The 23,633-nt window shown below is 36.8% G+C and overlaps 1 protein-coding gene across 2 annotated transcripts; it reads right to left on the bottom strand.

Moving 5' to 3' along the window:
* Nucleotides 1-2,649: 2,649 nt before the first annotated feature.
* On the bottom strand, nucleotides 2,650-23,263 carry gpr107 (G protein-coupled receptor 107; the record flags this gene model as incomplete). Of its 2 annotated transcripts, XM_079816035.1 has the most annotated exons (18): nucleotides 23,129-23,263; nucleotides 22,789-22,911; nucleotides 22,561-22,611; nucleotides 22,174-22,262; nucleotides 21,910-22,052; nucleotides 20,229-20,257; nucleotides 20,085-20,141; nucleotides 19,818-19,940; nucleotides 19,596-19,729; nucleotides 19,379-19,454; nucleotides 19,048-19,121; nucleotides 18,525-18,642; nucleotides 16,882-17,012; nucleotides 16,656-16,699; nucleotides 10,947-10,996; nucleotides 10,327-10,410; nucleotides 9,598-9,719; nucleotides 2,650-3,618 (listed from the first exon to the last, which is right to left on the bottom strand). In XM_079816035.1, the coding sequence occupies exons 1-18, from the start codon at nucleotides 23,225-23,227 to the stop codon at nucleotides 3,528-3,530; spliced, it is 1,638 nt and encodes a 545-aa protein (XP_079672161.1). In that variant the 5' UTR covers nucleotides 23,228-23,263. The 2 variants fall into 2 exon arrangements, with proteins under 2 accessions (XP_079672161.1, XP_079672162.1); XM_079816036.1 differs by lacking the exon at nucleotides 2,650-3,618 and having other exon boundaries at nucleotides 9,594-9,719; nucleotides 23,129-23,260.
* Nucleotides 23,264-23,633: the final 370 nt, after the last annotated feature.

The raw sequence follows: 23,633 nt of genomic DNA, 5'->3' as shown, positions 1-23,633 counted from the left end.
TGCAGAAACCTGGTAAAGTGACGTCACATTTCACAGGCCCCACCTACGAGTGTTGATTGACAATGCCGTATTAGCATAGACCCTGCCCTCAGATAGCTGTACACAGTCTGCCATGTTTATCTCCTCACCAGAGCATTCAAGTAAGAAACTTGTTCTTAATAAAGCTACTAAAGTCCATTCAGTCAAGAGCAGTGAGTGATTTTCTGTTTGTTCTTCTGTTGTTTGATTCATATTAAGAGCAGATATAGCAGTAGCTACTGTATATTACACTGCTTTCACTTTAGTAACGTTACACGGATCTAGTAATATACACACAGGATTTCTGTACTAGCTGCATAAGTGCACAGACATAACCCAACTGTGTTCATGTAAACTTTGTGTTTCTGACATAACCTTGTGTGCATTTGACAGTTCGCAATTACACATGAAAGAGAACTAGTCTAGCGCCGACATCCAGCTCTCTATGCGCATGCGTCGAGTGTGTGTGCTCAAGTTGAGAGTGATAAGGCTTTAAAGACGCATGCAGATGATAATATTTCATGATGATGAAGAACTGCAATGTCACATGAGCGTGTCTGCGAAAGAGATGATCATCAAAACAAACAGATGCATCATGTTTCAGTTTTCATTCAAGAGCTGTGAAGGCTCTGCCCTGTGGGAAGGGGAGCAGCAGCTCATTTGCATTTAAAGGAGACACAGAAAATAGCTCATTTTTCTCCAACCCAAAAATTGGCATTTTCAAAATGGTATATTAAATTATCTGTTAGGAATTTTGATCTGAAACTTCACAGACACACTCTGGGGACACCTGAGACTTATATTACTTTGTGTAAAAAAGGAGCATAATAGGTTCCCTTTAACGTTGTTAAAGTTATTTAGGACTGCTTTTCTTCTTAGTACTTCAATACAAACAAATATGTGGCAGATGCTTCCTCTCAGATCATATTTAGTGAACTTGCCACTTTTCAGACTTTGCCAGTGTGACAATGCCGTTAACAGTCCAATAAACAAGAAATTAATATTGAGTAACTTACATTTTAGACACACTTCTGCCAACCAAAATATTTCCACACAAAGCCACAGCAGAACAAACCATCGCGCATGCGGGCCGCGGCATGCCGACAGCCCTTGTAAGTCCACCAGAAGTAAAGTATCAAACTTGCATATGAAGCGTGTGCATTTGGGACAGTGCCCATAATGTTGATAAAGAATCGTTTGATTAAACAATTAAACGACTGATTTCAGTGATAGCCTTTTGCGCCAAATAATCACAAAAATAAAGAATCACTGATGAATGCCAATCAGCCAATCAAATTCGAGGTCTGGAAGGCTTTTATTATGTTTCTTTTTATATTCAAAATAACTAGATGCCCAGTTTTGAAGAAAAAAAGAAAAAAAAAAAGTTTGCCACTTCTAGAACATTGTGATTGCGTAGGCTACTAAAAACTCTAAAGCTGAGGCATTCCTTTTCATTTTGCTAATGGAAAAAGAAAAGAATGTTCCTCGCTTCTTCCTAGAGACGGGATTTTAAACAACCCTCAAACCATTCCTTATATTGTTGCACAGACGGCTTTAGCCAGACAACTAATCTTTAACCCAATTCACCCTGCTGGGCACAAACTAATATTGTCAACTGCTATCTAATCCTGCTTCTAGTCACTCTCTCTTACACCATGTACGACTATCACCACCATAAAGCTGGCTAACCCCTGACCTCCTCGCTATTAGCCTTTTAAGATGATAAACACAGCTTCAGATTAAGTCATTTAGATTTAAATAATAATAATGTTTTGAAATAATTTTAAATAATGTGTGACAAGACAAACCTTTAATTAAACAAGATAAGAAGAAAACTAAAATACATTGCAGTATATCCTCTTATCTTTTATTTAAGCATAATGAACATCTATTAGCTAGTTCCTTATCACCACACAGTCTGGTTACAAATAGACCATCCAAGTGACACAAAAAACGTATAAATATGAAGTAATCAAGTAGCAAAAAGTCACAGTTCTTCTGGTAATTATTATCCTACTGATTCCAAACAAGTAATGACATTTGCAAGAATAAATTCATCCAATGTCCGCGTTTTGTGCCACTACATCTCTAACTGCGTTACTGAAGCTTGCATCTGTCCTGATTATTATTATTAAGGGATCATGGATAGGAAATAAAATGTATTTGAAACATTTTTCTCATGCTTTATTATCCAAGCAGGCACAAGGGGAATAGAATTAGCATTTGCAATTCTCCCACCCACAGCAGCCAAAGCTTTTCATTAGTCCCTCTGACATTTCGTCAATATCAGATGTTCTTAATGGGACTTGAGCAGAAGTGAGCAGAGGACTCGAGACTTGTGAATTAATTATAAGCGAGCCGTTTGCTTCAGTGCTGTCGAATGTTTACAGTGTCCTAGCATAAGATAGGCTACTACTTTAGCATTATAGTCTTTACCAGGATCGTTTCTGGTAAACATGAAGAGGTGTAGAAAATGTTGTCCTTCTGTATGTTTAAAAACAAAATCATTAAAAACGCTGATAAGAATTTCAGGGTTGATTTCTGATTGGCTCTTTATCATATAGGTTGACATACAATTTCACATGATATATATACATTTTTAACCAAATACAAAAGACAAATGCAAACGAAACCATTGCACAATTTAATACTGAAACACAATTTCATAAAGCTTTCTCAAAGAGATCCAAAAATAAGCAAAATATTAAACATCAAAATAAAATTCTCCATTGCATTACTAATAACCGTAAATTACAAGATCCCTGAAATCATTTTAATCCAAGTTTGATACATTTGAAACACCCTGGATCTATTTCATGAAAGTCCTTCATCATCCATACAATAACCCACAAATACTGAGAAAATACAAAGCAGCTGTCATCAAACCCTGACTAAGCTTGAGAACTGTACATTTTATTCTTTGTAACATTAATCTGGGTTACGTATGTTTTTAAGGGCCTGCATGTTTACATTAAAATGATTCATTCTGAGAGCTCAGAGCAGGAAATAATCATTTAAATAATAGCTGAAAGAGACGTCACTGGCACGGCAGTTTTCTACAGATATCCAGTGACCTCACATACGCCTTCACTCGACTGGAGTGTACCTGTTAAAGTGCCACAGCGTGTCTAAGATCAAGCAATGCGTAGGAAGGTCATAAATAAAAAACAACCAAAGAAAAAAGAAAAAAAGCCCACACACACACACACGCGCGCACACACGCAATCATCAAGGTAAAATGAAAAAGCACAGCACCTAGCGTTTCAATTAAAACTACAGTGGCTAAAGGAATCATCGAGCTTCGTACTGTGAATTCTCCATACTGTTTGTGCAACATTTACAGAGCCGGACATATATGTGGATATGGAAGGTGGAGTCATGATCATGCGAGAAGGTCCACTGGGAATTCTGCACATGAAGCTGTTAAGCTCTCCAAGAATGTCCCACATGTCAGTAGCTGGCCACAAAGTCCAGAGGCACACAGAACCGACAGAGAATTGTATCTCCCATCATGCCATGCTCTCCCTCTCCTCTGATGGTCCGTTTGACAGTTTCTTCACCTTCTTAACGCCCTCTCCCATGGCTGTTGATGTAGTTACCCTGAAATGAAAGAAGAAGAAAAAAAGCACCATTAACAACAAAAACAAGCTCTATTGTGCAGCATTATGCACTCTGAAAAAAATTCCAGGTATCACTTGGAGCCAAACACTCTTATATACTCAAACACAAAACATTCAAGAGCTAAAAATGTTTCTACATTTGGTCTTGCACTTCTTGTGAATATCAGTGTGGATAGAATCTGGATCAGTAATGCTGGCTAACTAAAAACAGGTCCTCAAATAATTTCAGACTGTCCCAATTTTGGGGAAAGCCCTTCAGCGATCTTGCATGCATACAACTGATCTTTAATTCATAAAAGACAGAATCTGTTTCTTTAAAGAAAACAAAACAATCTTTCTGTTGTCTATGGTGACCAGGAAGGGAAATGTTCGGTTCACTTAGTTTTGTTGTGGCCACAAGATAATTTTGTCGAGGTAACGGCATCCTTGTCGTAGCCACGCGATGTCAAGTCGTGGCCTTGAGATCCTATGTTGAGGGAAAGACATCTATTTCTCATGGCCACGAGTTAAATGCATAAACAACCTGCGTGATGATCAACGGCTCTGGATAAGCCTATAATCAGTACCGTCGCAAGGGCTGTGCCAAGTGTGCGACCGCACAGGGCCTCGCGCCTCACCAGGGCCTTGTGCAAAGTAAAGTGACAGCTGACTTGATGTAAAAGCCAATAGTTAAAATTCATGTTTTTGTCCTTCGAAATACTATAATAGTTAAAAGACATGCTAAGAAATGTGTATTGTGTATTATTCTGTTTGTTAAAAATGTAGCTATTATGCAGTAACTTGAAATATTTATCTGTGCATGTGACAGTGATTCATGCCATACATGTAGGTCAGCGCGGCATCTCACGTCAAGTTTGTATAGAGAGATTTAGTCAGTCCACTCAAATTCTGATTTTGGCCGCCTCTGAAATGGGTCAAACCATAGCTAAGAAGTTCCAAGTAAATATACTTCTAGAAATCCATGGACGCCTGGACGCTTATGAAAGCACAGACGCCTACACGATTTCATCTGACGGTACGCACAAAAGGTTTTTATTTAACACTAAAGTTAAATAAGCATAGCCTAACTAGTACGCACCTTTCGGAGTGAGAGCAACGGTGCCGCAGAACGAGTAAAGCCTACTCTATCTATCTCTAGACGGTTTAAACGTTTTTAAATCTGAAAAAATAAAAATTTTCAGACATCCATATAGCACATGTTCACAGAGGAAAACTACTGAAAAACAGCGCTGGTTGTTTTGACAATACTGTCTGTTTTCCTGACTAAGAAATATCTTCTGATGATTCAATGAGAGAGCAGTCCAAACGAATTCAAGTGGATTCAGGCCGTTTCGCAAACATGTTTGACCCATTCATAATTTAGAACATAATTTAAGCGTCAAAATGTGCGCATTGCGCAGTTCAGTTACAAAGTTTAACTTTTTAAACCTATTGCTTTTAAATATACGATTTTTTTTCTTAAACATTCACATAAACAAAAAATTATTTGTTACTATAGCAACAGTAGATCCCTGTTAATATACCCCCGGGCCTCGCACATCACGTTCGCACAGGGCCTGGCACCCCCCTTGAGACAGGCCTGCCTATAATAATAATAATAATAATATTTATTTTTAACCATGACATAATAAGGGTGGAATTAGGACATTTTTATATTGGCCTGTATTATAGCCCATTATATTGCACGCAATGGTTGCTAGACAGCATTTAATGAACTTTGTTATTATCAATCAATGATAAAAGAATATGCAAAGGATGACAGAAAAACAGATGTTGTGTTAATTGTGTAAAATATTTTTTAACACATTAAACTGAAAAACATTAAAAATCTCATGCGTTAACGTTGACAGCACTAATACATGCATGCTCATTTATTGTCACTGTAGGCTACTGGTGTAGTCTAGAGAAATGCAGTCAAAATCAAAATTTCAAACCCAATTCGTACGCATTTTACGAGGTGGCCAATTCGTATGATTTTGAACGAATGACCAAACCTCGAACCCCGCCCCTATACCTACCCGTCACAGCAGTTTAGACAAATTGTATGAATTGGTGGTGAGATAGCATTGCAACTTCACGGGCATTTACAGTATTTACAAAATCAATACTTTAAGAAACATAATATACAGAAAGTTAATTAGGTAAAGAGATACGGGAAATGAGGAGGAAAATAAAGTAAATGCATAACAATGAACAAAAAAATGTATCCAATAATAATAAAATATTAAATAAAAAAAGAAATGATCAGTGAATGGATTTAAAAGACTGTTGGATGGGATAGATGAGAAAGGCATACTCTTAACATTTATTGATGATAAACAATTCAAATGCTGTCTATAGGCAACATCGCACACAATACAATACAATAGGCAAAATATGTTAATATAATCATTTCTTAATTATGCACTTTTTCTTAATTAAAAATTTTAATTATTATAGGCCTATCCATTTCTGATAATTCGAGGTTGCTATGATTGCGCAGGTTGTTTACGCATTTAACTCGTGGCCAAGAGAAAAATATAATTCCCTCAACATAAGATCTCATGGCCACGACTTATCATCACATTAACAGTGAACCGAACATGTCTCTTCCTGGTCACCGTAGTTTTCTAAGAAGATAGCAACAATTTTCAAAACAAATGTGTAATTAAAATGAGCATTTATATTTAAGAAAAAGATCTGTTGTGAGTCTTCTCCCACTGAGCAACAAATGTTTGAATCACCTAAACCAAGATCACATTTGCATTCATTTTCTTATTTGACACAAACAGTGCCTTATTTATATACAACCAAAACAATGTGACCATGAGTTCATTTCAGTTCAGTTCATTTGGGTAAGCATTCAGTATTAGATGCGAACATGGACAGAATGTTCAGAACAAAAACTGAGACCAAGTGAGAGCAACACACTCATTAAGTCTCTTGCTTTCATACTCTGCCCTTCTGTTCCTAATAATGATTTGAGCACAGATTGGACTGCATATGGCCACACTAATACCAGCAAACTGTTCATGGCTCAGATGCACCACACATCTACTGTTGTTGAAGCAACAAGATTTACCCATTTGAGGTCCATTTTAATTCAATCAAATGTAAATTAATAGAGGAGAAAACATGAGTGCAATATACTAGTCAAACTGGGTGCAAACATGTCACTGAGTGTTGAGATACACAATGACAACTTTTTCAACAATTTAAACGCAATCCATAAATACTGCTACAGAACAGGATCCCAGCAGGGGTCAAGACATTCACCATTTGGCAAGAGACCACAGCACCAGTCCTTGCCTTTCAGCAGCAGCAGCAGCAGCCTCAGACTACTGAGACACAAAGTCTAAAGTCTAAATAAAATAAAAAAAGCTCCAATAAAGTTCTATTAACAGCTAGAATTCTGTGAGATCAGTTTCATTTTATGGCACTATAGAAGTGTAACAAAGTACCTTTGATTTGAGGAGAAAAGGCCCAATTTACCACCACATTAATAGTTGAAGAGTTCAAATTAATTTTATAAAATATTTTACAAAAGAGGGCAACTGTGACCATCCACTTTTTCAGTGCCATTAACGAAGCGAACCAGCCCCAAAATTAAATCAAAAATTACAAATGTGTACATCTTTTATGAGGCAATGAACTACAATCCCATAAAGTATGGCTAATAATAATAATAATAATAATAATAATAATAAAAAAACAATACACTGATTTACTGTCACATTTAAAATATACTTTAAATCTGTTGCAAAATAGTCATATTCACTATTGTAAAGTAATTTTTATTCTGCCTTACAAGTGACAGTAAATACATTTAAATAATAATGCTACACAAGATTTCTATTTAAAATAGAAATCAATTGCTGCTCTGATAAACTTTCTATTGAAAAAACAAATGCATCACAGTTTTCACAAATATATTAAGTAGGTGGGCGTTCCCTTCAGGATTCACTGGTACTATAGTTCTTCGCCTATAGTTGAAATAACCACAACAAATTGTCCCTAAACGTGGAATGAATGGAAAGTTGTTCATAACCCAACTGTTGCACTATTTAAAGATGTCTGAGATTAAAATAATAATAATAATAATAATAATAATAATAAATAATAAAACCACACAGGACAGTTTGGACCTAAACTCTGAATGCTCATGAGAGCAATGCCCTCTATTTTTGTGGTTACCGTCATCCATCTTTTCGGTGTGTTCTTTGCGAGACTCAATGAGGACAGCTGAATCAGGCCACACCCCAAGTCACCCAAAAAAAGTTTAGGGAAAATAGGCCAACAAAAAAAACCTCTGCCTGTTCAGCTTAGGAGGAAAACAAGCAAGAGTAGAGCACTATGTCCTGTGTATGGCAGGTGGGAGAGATATTGTAGGGGGAGAAGGAGAAGAAGAAGAAGAAGAGGGGGAAAGTGCAAGCAAGGAACAAGGACATATGGAGTCACAGGGCTATTTTGGGAAGTGCCAGGGAGGGGGGGGGGGGGGGGGTGAATAGAGCACATACTGCCCGAGGGGACGCTGAATGCAGGGTAAATGGGAGATGGGGACTTGGGGGAAGGAAGGGAGGATGGGGGTTGTTATGGAGCAGAACAAGACTTGGGGTGCGTCTAAATCTGCTCCCTAGGTCAGTAGTCAGGGCAGTCAGCCCATTGACTTATTCCCTGATCAGTGCCCTGACTACTGAACTAGGGAGCTGTGATTGAGACGCACGCTTGGACATCAGGGAGTGGAGAGAAACGGAATCCACCAAGACCATAGCGAGAAAATCACGAAGATGGAGAAAAAAAATCCCCAACAAAGCCAGTAGAGATGAAGCAAGAGAAAGATATTAAAACAAAGAATCGTCTGACCCGATGACGCCGTTTAGAGTAAGTAAATGGCACGGCTTTAAAATAAGCAGGAAATGACCAGCATGGAGGGGAGTCTGTGTTTGGGAGTCCGGATGAAAATAAACAGGGCATGACAGGTGCTCTCAGCTAGGGCATGTAATGAGGATGGCTACCAGGTCCTCCAATCAGAAGGAACCCCTCTGGGCTTCTTCTAGAGCCATGACAGGTGGTTGGATCATTGTAAGCCTGTCCGTGTAGCAGCTGGTAATGGAGCGCAATAGGGTCACGGTATGTAGAAGAGCTGCGTGCACACACACTCTCATTTTTGTTGTTTTTTTAACAATTATAAGAGCAATACGTTTTTAAAGGGATAGTTAACCCAAAATGTTTAATTCGGTCATCATTTACTCAACGTCAAGTTATTCCAAACCTGTATGAATTTCTTTCTTCTGCTGAACACCATAAGATATTTTGTAGAAAGTTATAGACCTATAGTATCTATAGGTCTATGGAAGTCAATGGGGTCCATCAACTGTTTGGTTAGCAACTTTCTTCAAAATATCTTCTGGTGTTCAGCAGAAGAAAGAAATTCATACCGGTTTGGGGTGAGTAAATGAACAACCTGAGGGAACTATCCTTCTAAATTGATCTCATACGATCTCTTGTGTCTGGTTATGGTCATCCGACATCACCGGCTCTCTGTGCTGAGTGAGTCATACCATCAAATTGCCCTTGATCTTTTAAAATAAAAGAATGACGCACTATGAAAATATGTTAAGTTACAGACACAATGAACTTCAAACATTCAAAGTGTCTCTGATGATATCCACCTTATTTTTTAATGTGGAAGTAAGCCATTTCCTGTGACTGTGCAAGACTTCTGGTTCATTAGTCTCTAGGTAAACAAGTAGAAGAATAACAATGCAGTGCACAATAAAACTGTTTGCACTACAAGCCAGTGTGTATGATTAAGATAATAATCATACATTATGATAAAAATAAACTGTTTGCAACAAAACATACTTTTTTGTACAGATAAAATGAGTGGAGGCAGCTGACACCGGAATCCTTGCACATTCAAGTACATTGGCAACGCATGAATAACTGAGTAGCTATGTATTTAAGTATGATTTCTTACACATCGTCCATCTCCATGTCTTCTTCCTCCATAGACAGCAGGAGGTAGGGGTTATAGGAGGCCGGTCGGAACTTGTGTCCAGTTAAAAAGAAGAAGGTCAAAGTGGCCAACTCATCCAGCAACTATGAATTACAGTAGGAAAAAATACAAAATAAAACTTTGAATGGTTGCATGCAAGTATTTGTGCAAAGTTTGCAAAAGGCCAGACTTTTTTTTTTCATCCAGTAAAATGCATTTATTGTTTGCATCGTCTAATAAAGGAAAAATAAAAATAGGCTTCCCAACTAATTTAAATCAATATTTACATAGTATAATAGTAGTAATTGTGTTGCATTGTCCTATAAAATCACATCTACTGTCCTGACACAGAGCAATAACCAAGTGGTCACCCGTATGTATACGGCTAAGTAAAACAATCATAGGTGACCCCTCATGCAGTTGGAAAATGGGTCTTTTACAGCCAAACCAAACAGAGAATTAACATAGCAAAGGCCTCCACACTATATGTTGCCTTGGTGATGCTGAAAAATGACTTCAGTCTCTATTAATTAGCTTTAATATGAAACACTAAATATTGCTAAAATATTACACATATGAATGTCTGTGTGAAGGGATCGATAGGGAAGTTTATGTTTAATGTGAGCAAGTCTTTAGTGTACTTTTACTTTACTGATGTTTGCCAGCTGTTTTTATTTGTTTTATAAGTTTGAGGAAGCTGCCATCACTCACCTGGTAGAGCCACTTCCATTGGTAAGGGACAATGACCTTGATGAGACTGGCAATGATGCGGGTGAAATAAATATAGCATACAATCTGTGACACAGAAAGAGAGAGAGTGAGAGTGAGAATAGAATAAAAAGAGAGAGAAAGAGGAGAGATACACTTATCTAAAAGATTAGAAAATTGTGTTTCTAATCTGATTTTGATTAGAACAAATTTACGACAAAATAAAGAAATGTATTTAAGGTTTTGGACTATTTAGGTCACCAACCAAAAATAAGTAAATGTGACACTGATCATGTGAACTCCTCACAGTCAGATCAACAAAATACTACAGAAATTAATGTAACTTCATGTAATGTCTTTTCTTTCATTACAAACTAATAAATTAAATTAGAAAAATGGACAGAGACAAAGCTGGAGACATGCATTTAATGACAAATCCAGACAAAGGTGAAAAATACAGTGAAAAGGCAATGTATTCATACAGAGACCTTCATAAATAAATGCATTTAAAGAGACAGTGACTGTTTAATAAGTCTCACGCCATGACTTAGCACCAGGCACATGTCCTTTTAAAAGAACTGCGTCTGTATGCAAGTGAGAATGACAGCGAGGTGAATACATACCATCACATAGTAGTGCCTGAATAGTTTCAGTTGAGCCAGATTGATGGCAGCTACAAAGAGAAAGAGAAAGCCAAACATTACGATTAAAACAGAGTGAGAGAGGGGATGAGCTTTCCTTTTACCTTTCATGGTTCAATTACTGTGGTTCTCACTCCTACTGTGAAAATTGTCAAATTCAGAAGGCAATCAAAGTCTATATCTTTGTGCCCTGTGAGGGAAAGGCAGAAGATGAAAGCAGGAAAAAAACGTCACGGGCAGCAATGAAACAATGATTATTTGAGAGGGGATAAAAGAGTGGTGAATGCCTGAAGAGAATATTTTCTGTTCAATATAGGATTATACAGAGTCATAATACACCAAAGCAACATAAAGTGGTGCTACAGTATATGTATATTATATTGTGCCTAAATATTGCCACTTTAGTAACTTAAGAGAGAGAGAGTCCTTTTTCTGCAGTGGCAAAAATTGGGACACAAACATTGGGGCTAAGGGAATAACCTGCTTCATTTTGTGCTGATCTTCCTCACACACCTTGAATATTGGTGGGGAAAAAGTAAGTACTGTAAGCATGTTAGATTGTTGGAAATAGGCATCCTCAGGGATCACATCAAAGATATGAAATAAAAGACAGCACACATTTATTTCAGGCCACCGACCTGAAATAGCATCATTCAGCAAACATCTCTATATCGCAGAAGCTAAAGGCACAGCAGGACGTTGTCATCAAGACCCGCACACCTCTCTTCATTAAGCACTTTTTTTCTTAGCAGGAGGTTAAGGGTTTTATATGCAAGATTTAAAGAAATGATCTTATTATTTCAGCATATTTTAATAGATATGAGTCAATGGGAGGGGGGGGGGGTTGGCTTTAAGCAAAGCATACAACAAAAATATAGTTAACAGATACAAGGACTTGTGATAGTGCCAAAGCTTTGCTAGTAAAAAGCATTCATTTTTCATGTACGTGTTACTGGTTAGAACATATTCAATTGGATTAATGAAGATCTGACTGCATGCGAATAAGCTAAAAATAATGCAAAAACAAACAACAAAAAAACCCGTCCCAGTCAACCGGAGAGGACAGGCTGAATGCTAAGACAATAATAAATAATAATAATTTGTTACATTTATATAGCACTTTTCTCTGCACTGAAATCGCTTTTCATGGAAGGGGGGAATCTCCTCAACCCCTACCAATGTGCAGCATCCACCTGGATGATGTGACGGCAGCCATATTGGGAATTTTTAATGACCACAGAGAGTCAGGACCTCAGTTTTACGTCTTATCCGAAGGATGGTGCTTTTTGATAGTATAGTGTCCCCATCACTATACTGGGGCGTTAGGAGGACCCACACAGACCACAGGGTGAGCACCTCTTCCAGCAGCAACCTGGTTTTCCCAGAAGGTCTCCCATACTGGTACAGAACAGGCTGAACCCTGCTTAGCTTCAATGGGCAACCAGTCTTGGACTACAGGTTAATATGGCAGCTGGCAAATTTCTGTAGTTATGCATAACACCAAATATATATAAAGCTATAAATGGTTATACTGGATGTGACTAATATCTTCATCATCTAAAAATGCCATTTTGGTGAAACATATGTATTAAGTCAGTTTAATAAGGTCTAGATATATTACTGTTCAAAAGTTTGGGGTCAGTAAGATTTTTTTGAATTTCCTTTTTTAAAGACTTGTATTTATTTAATCAAATGTGATAAAACTGTAGTATTGTAAATTATTATTTCAATTTTAAATAAAAAATGTTCTATTTTAAAATATAATTTGTTTCTGTGATGGCACTGGATGTAATGGTGCTCAAGAAACAAATTATTATTATTATTATTAATATGTTGAAATACATGTTGCTTAATATTTCTGCCAACAAAAAAAACATTACTGATCCCTGACTTTTGAACACAGAAATAACAGATTTTCTTCAACATAAGAGGAGGATACAGAATAATATAAATAATCAATTATTGTATTTTACAATAAAGCATTTAATTTTTTTTTTTAATGAAATTAAGTTATGGAATTTGCATAGACCGCTTGCTGCATGGTCAAATCTGTCTATCTATTCCCTGGATTTGTGGGTAGGATAAAGTCATAGCACAGGCTGGTTTCTCTGAGCTATGACATTTACAAGCCGTCTGGCATCTGCTGTCACAACAGGCAACAATACACGGTGGCGGAGCACATGCCACAGAGAGCATCTCTAGCATGATCCGTTTTTCCACCCTAAAACTATCAAACCACAATAGAGACATACTACGTGTGTTGTTTGATGAAAGTCACACAGCTTGCTGAAGAGATAAATCAGGGATGACGCATGTACTGTTTGTTCAAGGGAATGGGAAACTAACAATTTGGTTAAAGGTTATTTTTTTTATACTGTTGTCTGAGGTCAACTGATGACGTTTGCGTGGTTTTTACATTCAAAAACATCATAATGAATAAGTAATAGGCTATTTTCTGCCTTGGTTTTGAGGCTCTCTGAAAAACTATCGGTTTTGATGGGCGTGCCGCACTGAAGACTTGGAAGTAAACGCCCACGGCTAGGATTGGATAAGATTTGCAAATTTAATGAGTTTCCACTCCCCTGTCAGTACATATGAAGAATTGTTTTCAGGGTTCCCACTCTTTCATGAACACCAGATTCAAGGACTTTTTAAAGCACCTTTAATTTTAATCCAAGCACAATAAATACGATAAATGTGGGTGTGTGTGCAGTAACGCTAAGGCATATACTGACAAGGCATGTGACTTTTAAAATCCAATGAGGAAAGAGGCTGGTAGAGTGTACAAGAGAGGGAGCAAGTTTTAACGAGAGATGCAGTTTGCAGGAGCTCTTATTCCTGCTTTTAACATTTATTTCACACTGGTTTTAGTTTTCTTTTTTTTCTTTTTTATAAATCATTACTTAATTAAAACATCAAAATATAGAGATAATATTGTATACATGAATTTTCCAATTAAATGAAAAGATATGGACACGTTAATTGTTAGGCATTAAAATTAATTTAATTATTTATTAATCACCTGTACATGGTACCTTTTTAAAAATCTATTTTAAGGCTTTTAAGACCTGCACAGGGTGATATCAGTGTTTATGGAAAGTTTCCTAAACCATAAAATGACTGTAAAAAAGGACTTTCCTTTATATTAATACTAATACAACTTAATATTTATATTAATATGTTAATACAACTTAATATTCTAGATATATTATTATTCTACACTTTTTAAAAACACATTAGCTTCTCATCGATCCACCAGTTAACATTTACAACTCTGTGTGTAAATGGTGTAAAAATATGGGTTAATATGCATTAGTCTGAACAAACCAACTGATGCGCTGATAATGCAATTTCACTCTTTGACAGTAGATGGCGCTTATAGAGACAGAGCGTATTTAGGCCACGCCCACACCGAGGGGGAAAACAATCCAACGCTCTCTATTGACTTTGCATTGCGTGAGGCTGCCTCATGGTCATTTCGGACTTATAACAAAAAACAGAACAATGTCTAAAAGCTGATATGTGACAAGGTGTACAGCAAACAAGCTAAACAACACAGAAATAAGTTTTTATAAGCTGTCGACCCAAAAAAACAAGCGTTTAAGAAGATAAAAGTGGATACAGGCAATACGAAGTGAAGTTCAGCAGGAAGAATGGGTACATTTTGGGATCCTGACACTCAGTATGCCTCAATATGTCTATGTGTGCAGTAAACATGTTGTCACTGTTAAGTCAAATATCCAAATGTCCGTTTTATATATTATATTTACTGTCGCTGATTACGTTCCCTCGTCGTCGTAGTTCTCAGTGTAATATGACCCGTGCGCTCTGTCTCAATGGCCTGAATCCACTTTTTTGTACTTAAACGCTCGTTTTTTGGGTCAACAGCTTATAAAAACGTCTGGGTTTTTGCTTCTGGGTTTTGTTTAGCTTGTTTGCTGTACACCTTGTCACATATCAGCTTTTATACATTGTTCAGTTTTTTTGTTATAAGTCCGAAATGACAAAAAGGCCGCTTCACGCAATGCAAAGTTAATGGAGACGGTTTGATTGTTTTCCCCCCCGGTGGGCGTGGTCTTCAGATTATGACGCGTGTCGCTCTGTCTCTATGGAACAGCAGAAATATATTGGTTTCCTCAGTAACCTCTGTAAACAAAGGAGGGCTGCGCTTATAAACACTACTTTATTAAGCGTTATTCATTGGAACTTTGATAAACCAATTTTTATGTAGCTCAACACTGAGCCAAGCGTCACTGAATTTGCACTTCCCTGGCACTAAAAGCTCCACGTTATGTGCTCATTATGCAGAGCTGCCTGCACGTGATCACGATCCATCCGCTCATGCAGTATTTTTTCAGGTTTTTCCTGCTTCCTCCCCAATCAGTAGCACTGTTTTTTTCTGGTTTTGGCAGCGCATAAAGGCCAATTTTTGTAATAGCACCATGCTACTCTAACAAAATGTAGTTCATCCTTAATTCAAGCACTTTCTTCAGGGACCTATGTTTGTTTTCAAGTACTTTCCATGCCTTGAATCCATGTGTATGAAATTCAAGGACTTTCAAGAAGCGTGGGAACCCTGTGTTTTGAAAGCGTCTGGAGAAACGTTCACAGGGCTCGGAAAATATCTTTATCAAACAAACACAATGATTCATCTCTCATCCACCTGCGATTGATTGGAATATTATTTCTGTATCATTTCGCCCGATCATCAGTGAATATAACCGCAAACCGTACACACACACGAAAGGTGATAGCCCGTCTAAAAACACATAGCCCCGGGACTTTGGGCTTTGCAAGCTGGCGTTACAAGTCAGAGTCTGATCACGAATGAACCAATAACACCTTCTCCAGCCTGTGTCAGCGTGCTAAGGTATGTAATCAATAGATGTCAAACGATCTGTAACAATGCAATAATAACACATATAAAAACATGTTTTACTCACATAAGTGTGTTGCACCATTCCTGTCGGATCCAATATAGAAGGCAAAGCATTGTGTTTTAATCTCAATATGTCTGCAAATACAGTCTCGACCTTTATCTTGTTTACAATCGATTCCACGGTGAAATGAAGCAAACAAACGCAATGTCTTACGCACGTGGACTGGAACCGTCATCGTTTAGCTCCACGAGTCGGTGGGCGGGCTTGAGGCAGTGTTTCTGCGTCCTATTACGTCAGTGGTCGACATATTGTGAGAGCTCTCGTTTTCTGGGCCTGGTGTCTATAAAAGCTTTTCTTTGACTAACAAGGACAATTTCAGCTCTGAAACTTACAGGATATTCTTATATTATGATGAACTTTTAAATACCTAAGGCTCAAAGGAAAGTTGATTTCTCAATTCATCACCCCTTTAATGTTTGTCTAGAGCAGCATGTCTAGAACTGCTGCATTCTGGAAGACAGCACAATCCAATTTCATGCTGTCAAGACCAAGTCTTTTGAACAGCATGTAGAGAACAGCCAAATGTGAAGGAGTACCGCTCAATCAACCAAGCAAAGCATTTGGAAAGATTAAAAATTTGCACTTTCCACAATATTTCATTCAAAATGTCTTCAACATTGTGGCATGACTGACGTCTTTTACAACTGGTTATAAATTACACTCCAAATGGTAGATGTGGTGATCAAGTTTTATACCAAACTTTACTGAACTGTTGGCCACAAAGTGCCCTGACAATGTTACTTCGACATACCTTTGCCATCTGTTGCTGATGCCTCTTGTAAATGTCTTATGGACCTACCAAACAAAAACAATTGCTTTTAGACTAATAACTAAAGATAAAAAGCCAAAACAGCCAGCCATTTACTCATATAAGACAGACATCAGACTTTGGTCCATTAGTCTTCAAATTATTTCATTTATGGTACAGAAAATTAAATCTGGGCCACATCAAAAGGACAATCATGGAGAGCACTTACCAGACAACTGGAAAGAGAATAGCCCCGCAGCACAGCAGATCTACTAGAAACAGGATCTCCATCCACAGACCATACTCGCTGGAGCCCTCCTCTGTGGACTCAATAATGATGTACGCCACATTGGCCAGAACCTGATATCACAAGGCCAACATCACCACATTACAATTATAACTGTAATTACCATAGGACAGCAGTAGTTTAGCTTAAAATCCCAAGAACAACGTATCTTTTTTTAAATTTTAAATGAATTAACCTTTATTTAACCAGGTAAGTCAGTTGAGAACCAGTTCTCATTTACAATGACGACCTGGCCAAGAGGCAGCATAAAAAGCGGGTACAATACAATAAAAACATTATAGAGTTACAAATAACACACCTATAAATAATGACATGTAAAACAAAGAAATAACTAAAAACAATTGCGAAATAAATGACCTAAGCTTTAAAGTCTGCTGCAGATGATTCCAATCATATGTAGCAGAAAACTGAAAAGAGCAATGACCAAAAGAGGACTTTGGGTAATCAGAAATTAATTAAACTGCAAGAGCGCAGACTACGACTATTATTAAGAATATTAAGAAGTGACTGTAAATACAATGGAGTTTTTCCAATAAGAGTTTTATACATTACCAGAAACCAATGAATTTGTCTACGAGAATGAAAAGAAGACCGGTTCGATAAAGAATACAAGTGGCAATGGTGAGTGTTAAATGAAGCTCCAGTCACAAAGCGGATTGCAGCGTGGTAAATAACATCCAGTTTATGAAGCAGACCTGTAAACTACATCACCATAATCCAAAATTGGAAGCACTGTCATTTTAACCAAAAGTTGTTTTGAAGAATGCGTAAAACAAGATTTATTTTTTACGATAAAGAAAACCTATACGAGATTTAACCTTACTAAGGTTCCTCACTATTTAATGTGAGTTTCAAATGACAACTTACTATCAAGCCAGATACCAAGATATTTGTAGCGTTCAACATAATCGATCTCCAAGCCACCCAATGAGAACATTTTAGGCAGATATTCAACATGTGGTAGATTTCTATTAAAAACCATGCATTTTGTTTTATTAGTATTTAAAACTAAATGAAGACTAGAGAAAGCATGTTGGATGTGGTTAAACTGGCCTGCAATAATGCAGTTAGAGCAATATCATTAACATAAATATTCAAAAGTATAGGCCCCAGTATACTTCCTTGTTGGACTCCTTTAAATAGGGACAGGGGATCTGACCAAAACTCCTCCACCCTTACTGATTGTGAACGGCCAGAACAGTAACTCTTGAACCAAGCCAGACAGCTCTCAGAGAGTCCAATACCTCTTAGCCTATCCAGCAGTATGAAATGGTCCACAGAGTCAAAGGCCTTTGCCAGATCAACAAATGCAGCTACACAATATTCCTTGTTGTCAATATGATGCCATTGAAAACCTTAAGTGTAGCGGTGATGCAACAATGGCCTTTAAAAATAATGTGCTGTCATCATCTATGTTGTGCAACACTGTTCTACTAATGTCTTGAAACATTTGTTTAGTGTTTGGTGACCTCTATATTGTTTTTTAAAAATGGGGATTTTAAATGAATATTCATACAAATAAGGACTGATGCTGTTTTCAAAAGGAGGGGGGGGGGGGGCAATACCTGCAGGGGGATGACGATCATGAAAATCTTTTTGTCTTTATCTGAGAGGATATGCTTGACAAAGGCCCAGCCAGTTCCTATTAATGCTATAGTGATGAACAACAGCGCCCCCTTCAGCCTGCACAAATGAAAACATTCAAAAAGTCAAATATTCAGCTATTTAAAGTTATTAAGACAACAGCGCAGAGGTTTTCATCCAAAATACAAGTTCTCTACTTACCTAAAACAACCTAAGGAACTTTTTAAAAGGCTGGAATACACTAAACAACTTTTGTCCAGATTTTCAACGCTAGTTGCCGAAAGTCAAAGCTAGTCTGCAGATTTTGTTCAGAATGACTTGATCTTCAGTTGTTTATGATGTATGATGCCCAGTTTTCCCTGTAACCATTTAAGTTAGCAAGTGTGTGATTTGAATGGTTGTGTGGTGTGTTACAGCCGTAATAGCAAAAACATAACATATATAACTATATTTTTCTTACTTCACAATATTCCTGTCTTATCCGGTTTATGTTGGTGAACTTACAGGTGAGTAATGTAGTAGACCACAGCCCAGCCTTCAATTGGAAAGCCTTGATTGGAAATGTAGTAGTAGTCAATCTGTAAAATAGGAAAATAAAGGTTAAAAAAAGCAATGTAATGCTGCTTTTACCTTTGGTATCTAGGTAAACCAGTTGTGTGGTTCATAGCGCAAAATGGAATTCAATTTCAGTTCTAAATAAAATTTTCCCTAAATTGCAAGTTTTGGTGGAACTATCATGTTTGCTCATTTATTGCGTATGATTTAGATAACGTTCTTGAAAGCTGAAAACATTTACTTCAAACGTTCACATATAAACAAAGAAGTAATAACTCACAGCATGGAAAATAAGGGAAAGTGACTTTGTAAATGGAAGAGCCGCCATCAGCCAATGAATCTTGTAAACATCAGCACTAATTAAAAAAAAGAGAATTACACAGTGATCCAATAATCTGCTCAATCTGAAATATGATTTTGCTGCTCTCTACTGGTCAATTCTTGTATGAAACTGCTGAATAGAAAATGTACAAAAGGTCTGTTATTGTAGCACTTGCCTATGGGTACGCAAAACATGAACCCAAAGTGTGCCGATGAGGAAGAAGAACATGGACATACAGATGTAAAGCTTAGGTAAAGGAATCTCTCCCGCTGAGAGGAAGCTTTCTGGATTCTTCTCTTTGATGTTGATCTGAAATTATATTTATTGCCTGAGTATATGAACTGCATGACTGCATTATATTGATGGACACTATTTTAGAACTCAGAAAAACACTCACATCAATGCTGAAAGGCAGCATGTCTAACACAGAGCTGTCCTGGTTTACTGGCATGGAGTAGCAGTTGTAGAAATAAAAGTTATAAAGGCCTTGCTGCTCGTCCGTTGCGATGTTGAAGTAAAACTGAAACAAGAGCAGGTGATTCAGTGAAAAAAAAGAAAAGCAAAATCTAGAAATGGACAGATATTAGTTCAGCTCAGAACTAGCTTGATGTGCTTCAGAATCTCACGAGCTCTCAACAATAGCCTTTCATACGGTGTGTCCTACCTCAAAAGAGTAGATTTTGTCTTTGCTCTGAAGAGGATATGTATCTTCTGCCTTGCTCTGTGGGAGTAATAAATGCAGAATTAAGACATTATTAGCGTATTTTTAAGACGATGCCCAGTCCTAAACAATTCCGGCAGATCTCACCTCAACATCTCGCTTGGATTTAGAACCCGCTGCAAATAAATAGGAGAAAAATAAACAAACCTTTAATTGAAAAGTAGACTGATACAAAACTGAATGAACATTAAAATTCCCTTAATTAAAAGGCTTTTGTTTACAATACAAAGAAGATGAGAACAGATATCCACTATTGTTCAAAAGTTTGGGCAGGGGTTTCTCTGAGCGATGACATTTACAAGCTACCTGACATCCGCTCGATTCCGCTGTCACAACAGGTGACATACTATGGGGGGGTTGCCGGAGAAACTTGAAAATAAAATAATTTTATATATACAACTTAATAACAGTTTTATATATGCATGGGGTTTTAATCAACTGAAGGCCTACCGGAGTTTGTTAACAGTTCCATAAAGTAGCCTACTGGAAGTGCTGTAGTTTTGCTGTAATATACTAAAAATATGAAAAGTACAACACACAAATAACATTTTAAGTTACTTCTGAACAAATAAAGCAGTAATTGATGTCATAAATACACAAGCCTGATTTTTGTTTTAATTGCCAGAATATATTGTAGATGACGAAGAAAAAACAAACAAACAAACAAAAAAACACAAACATGATGCTTAGCTTACCTAATCATTTATCATTTAATTAATAAATAATTCAATTATAAATAATTGTAAATATAGCCTACAGTTATTAATATGTAATATAATGTAATTTTATTTCAAATGAAAGAGAAAAATATCATTATCTGAAGCTAAACCTCCTCCGCCCACACTGCTCTGTTGCTATAGAATTTAAAATGTAAAATAGCTACACAAATAATATGTTGATCGATTTTTGTTGTTATTTTCAAAGATTATTAGCAAAATACTCTCATTACTAAGTGAACGCTATTCAGTACTAATTTCGCTCTGGAACCTGAAAAAAAAAAAAAACACAATTTTTGCTAAGAACGAACCGAAATGAAAACAATTTGTTTTTAATCCATGTATTTGACGACCTATACCCATCCCAGGGCAGTACTGCCTCACAAACTAACATGAGGGCACCCACTCGAGGGCTGGGTGGGGGTTGGTCGACCAGATGTTAGGGTGGTCGGCCCCCCCCTCGCTGAGTTTGGGTCAGTAAGTATTATGTTTTTTAAAGGAGTACCTTACTGTATTGCTCACCAAGACTGCTTTTACTGATCAAAAAGTCAGTTTACTGATGTAAAAAAAAATATATATATATATATATATATATATATATATTCCTATATATATATATATATATATATATATATATAGGAATATTACTTCAATTTAAAATAATTTTCAATTTGAATACATTTTTAAAATGTCATTTTTTATTACTGTGATGGCAAAGCTGAAATTTAAAGCATCATTACTCCAGTCTTCAGTGTCACATGATCCTTAAGAAATTATTATAATATGATGATCTGGTGCTCAAAATTTGTTCTTACTCTGCGGCTGAATATGTTTTGTGGAAACTGTGAAGGATTCTTTGACGAACTAAGTTTAAAAGAACAGAATTTATTTGAAATATAAATAATTTGAAACATTATAAATGCCTGTGGCTTTTTATTGATAAAAAGTATTCATTTCTTTCAACAACTTTTTTTTTTTTTTTTCAAACTTTTGAACAGTAGTGTACCACATGATGTGATTTACAGTCCAAGATAATAATAAAAAAGATTTACTCTTAGACTGAGATCCATCATCTGGCCCATTGTCATGGAGATCTTTCCCCTTTTCAGCTTGCAGGTCCTCTGCAATGCTTTTGGGCAACACTGGTATGATGTTGGGAAACACACCAGCCTCCGCTGAAGTCTTCTTCCTCACTCTGAGGATATCGCAAATCATGGCAGAACATTCACAAGCTAGATAATACTCCCAAATTCATTGATTCTAATTGTAATGAATAAAACAGGTTATAATGTAAAAAAAAAAAAAATTAAACTCACAGGTTATTTTTGAAGTCCAGCAATAGAAGTACCCCAGCAAAACTACTACTTGGATCCTTTTTCAGAGGACAATAGTCAAGACCCTCATCCTGTGTGCATAAGAGAGGATGTCAATTATCTGAATCAGTTTGACCGAAAAATCACACAACGAATGACTGAATTTAATATTAGCCTAAATCTAATATTATATTATATGAATCATACTGTACTGCTGTAAGATCCTTAACTGACAAGAAGGTCAAGTTACAACTGTTAATTTATGCTAATGTATGCATATTTACAAGCAATAACAAATCTACAGACACAGTCATCATACACCTCTGATAACAACTATACAGCAGCAGCATAGAACAATATTCAGATGGAGATTCAAAGAGAGATACTTACCAGATATGTGGAGAAGCCATTATTGTTTGCACGATCTAGGCTAAAACCAATCTGCAAAAAAAATATTCAAGATATTTATTTGTATTTTCTGAAAGTGTGTCTTGCATAGAGTGAGATAAAAAAGTTCCATGTATTATGTGCGAGACATTTTCATACTGTGTTATTTTTATCATATTATTAAAGTAGACCGTATGAATCTGAAATTTGACAGACAGGAGAGGGTCTAACCGTGGAGCTGTCAATGTTGTCCGCCTTTCCATCAGTGAAGCTGAGGCTGTTCATGCTTATATTCATGTAACCATCTTTATAAAACCCGAATGTGTTCAGGTGGACCCGCTGACGGATGTCGTCCTAAAACAGAACAAGTGTGTTTAGTGGCGCACGGACATTTAGCAGCTGAGATGCGTTTGAATGATCTGTTAATGGTATTTGCATTGTCACAACAAAACGATTATGATTGATAAATCTTAAGACACTAAAGACAGCATCTGTTGGCATTAAACAACAGTGGTGACAATACAGTGACTATACGCATATCACATAAAAACGAAGCACAGCACACACATACCTTCAGAATGAGATGATGGAGTCGACATTGACTTTCTATGATAAGAGCCGTAATAATCGCATTAATAACTGTAAACATACATCTCTTCCTAGACGCCATTTTTAAAAACAGCTTCAAAAATAAAAGCAGGTCAATCGTACTATTATTTCCGGTTCACATATTCAATGAAAGACGCCCTCTAGCGGACGGAAAAAAGACCAGTCAACCTGCCAAATGTACGATGAATAATGTGTTTGTATTAGGATAAATAGTATTTCAGTTTCTACAATATATTGATTTACCGTTCTAATACACTGGGGTATGGTGTTATTTGTTATATTTATTATGCATGCAAGTATTTTCCCCCACAAAACTTGTGTTATTGTTGTTGTTTTGGAGTCTTGAGTTTTACTTGCGAATGTAGATAGATAGATAGATAGATAGATAGATAGATAGATAGATAGATAGATAGATAGATAGATAGATAGATAGATAGATAGATATTTTTAGGCTCAGTGGGCGGGGC

The sequence above is a fragment of the Gobio gobio genome (assembly GCF_949357685.1).
Source record: "Gobio gobio genome assembly, chromosome: 4".
Lineage (NCBI taxonomy): Eukaryota > Metazoa > Chordata > Actinopteri > Cypriniformes > Gobionidae > Gobio > Gobio gobio.
The sequence above is the reverse complement of the archived record's forward strand: the minus strand, read 5'-3'. Positions and strand labels throughout refer to the sequence as shown.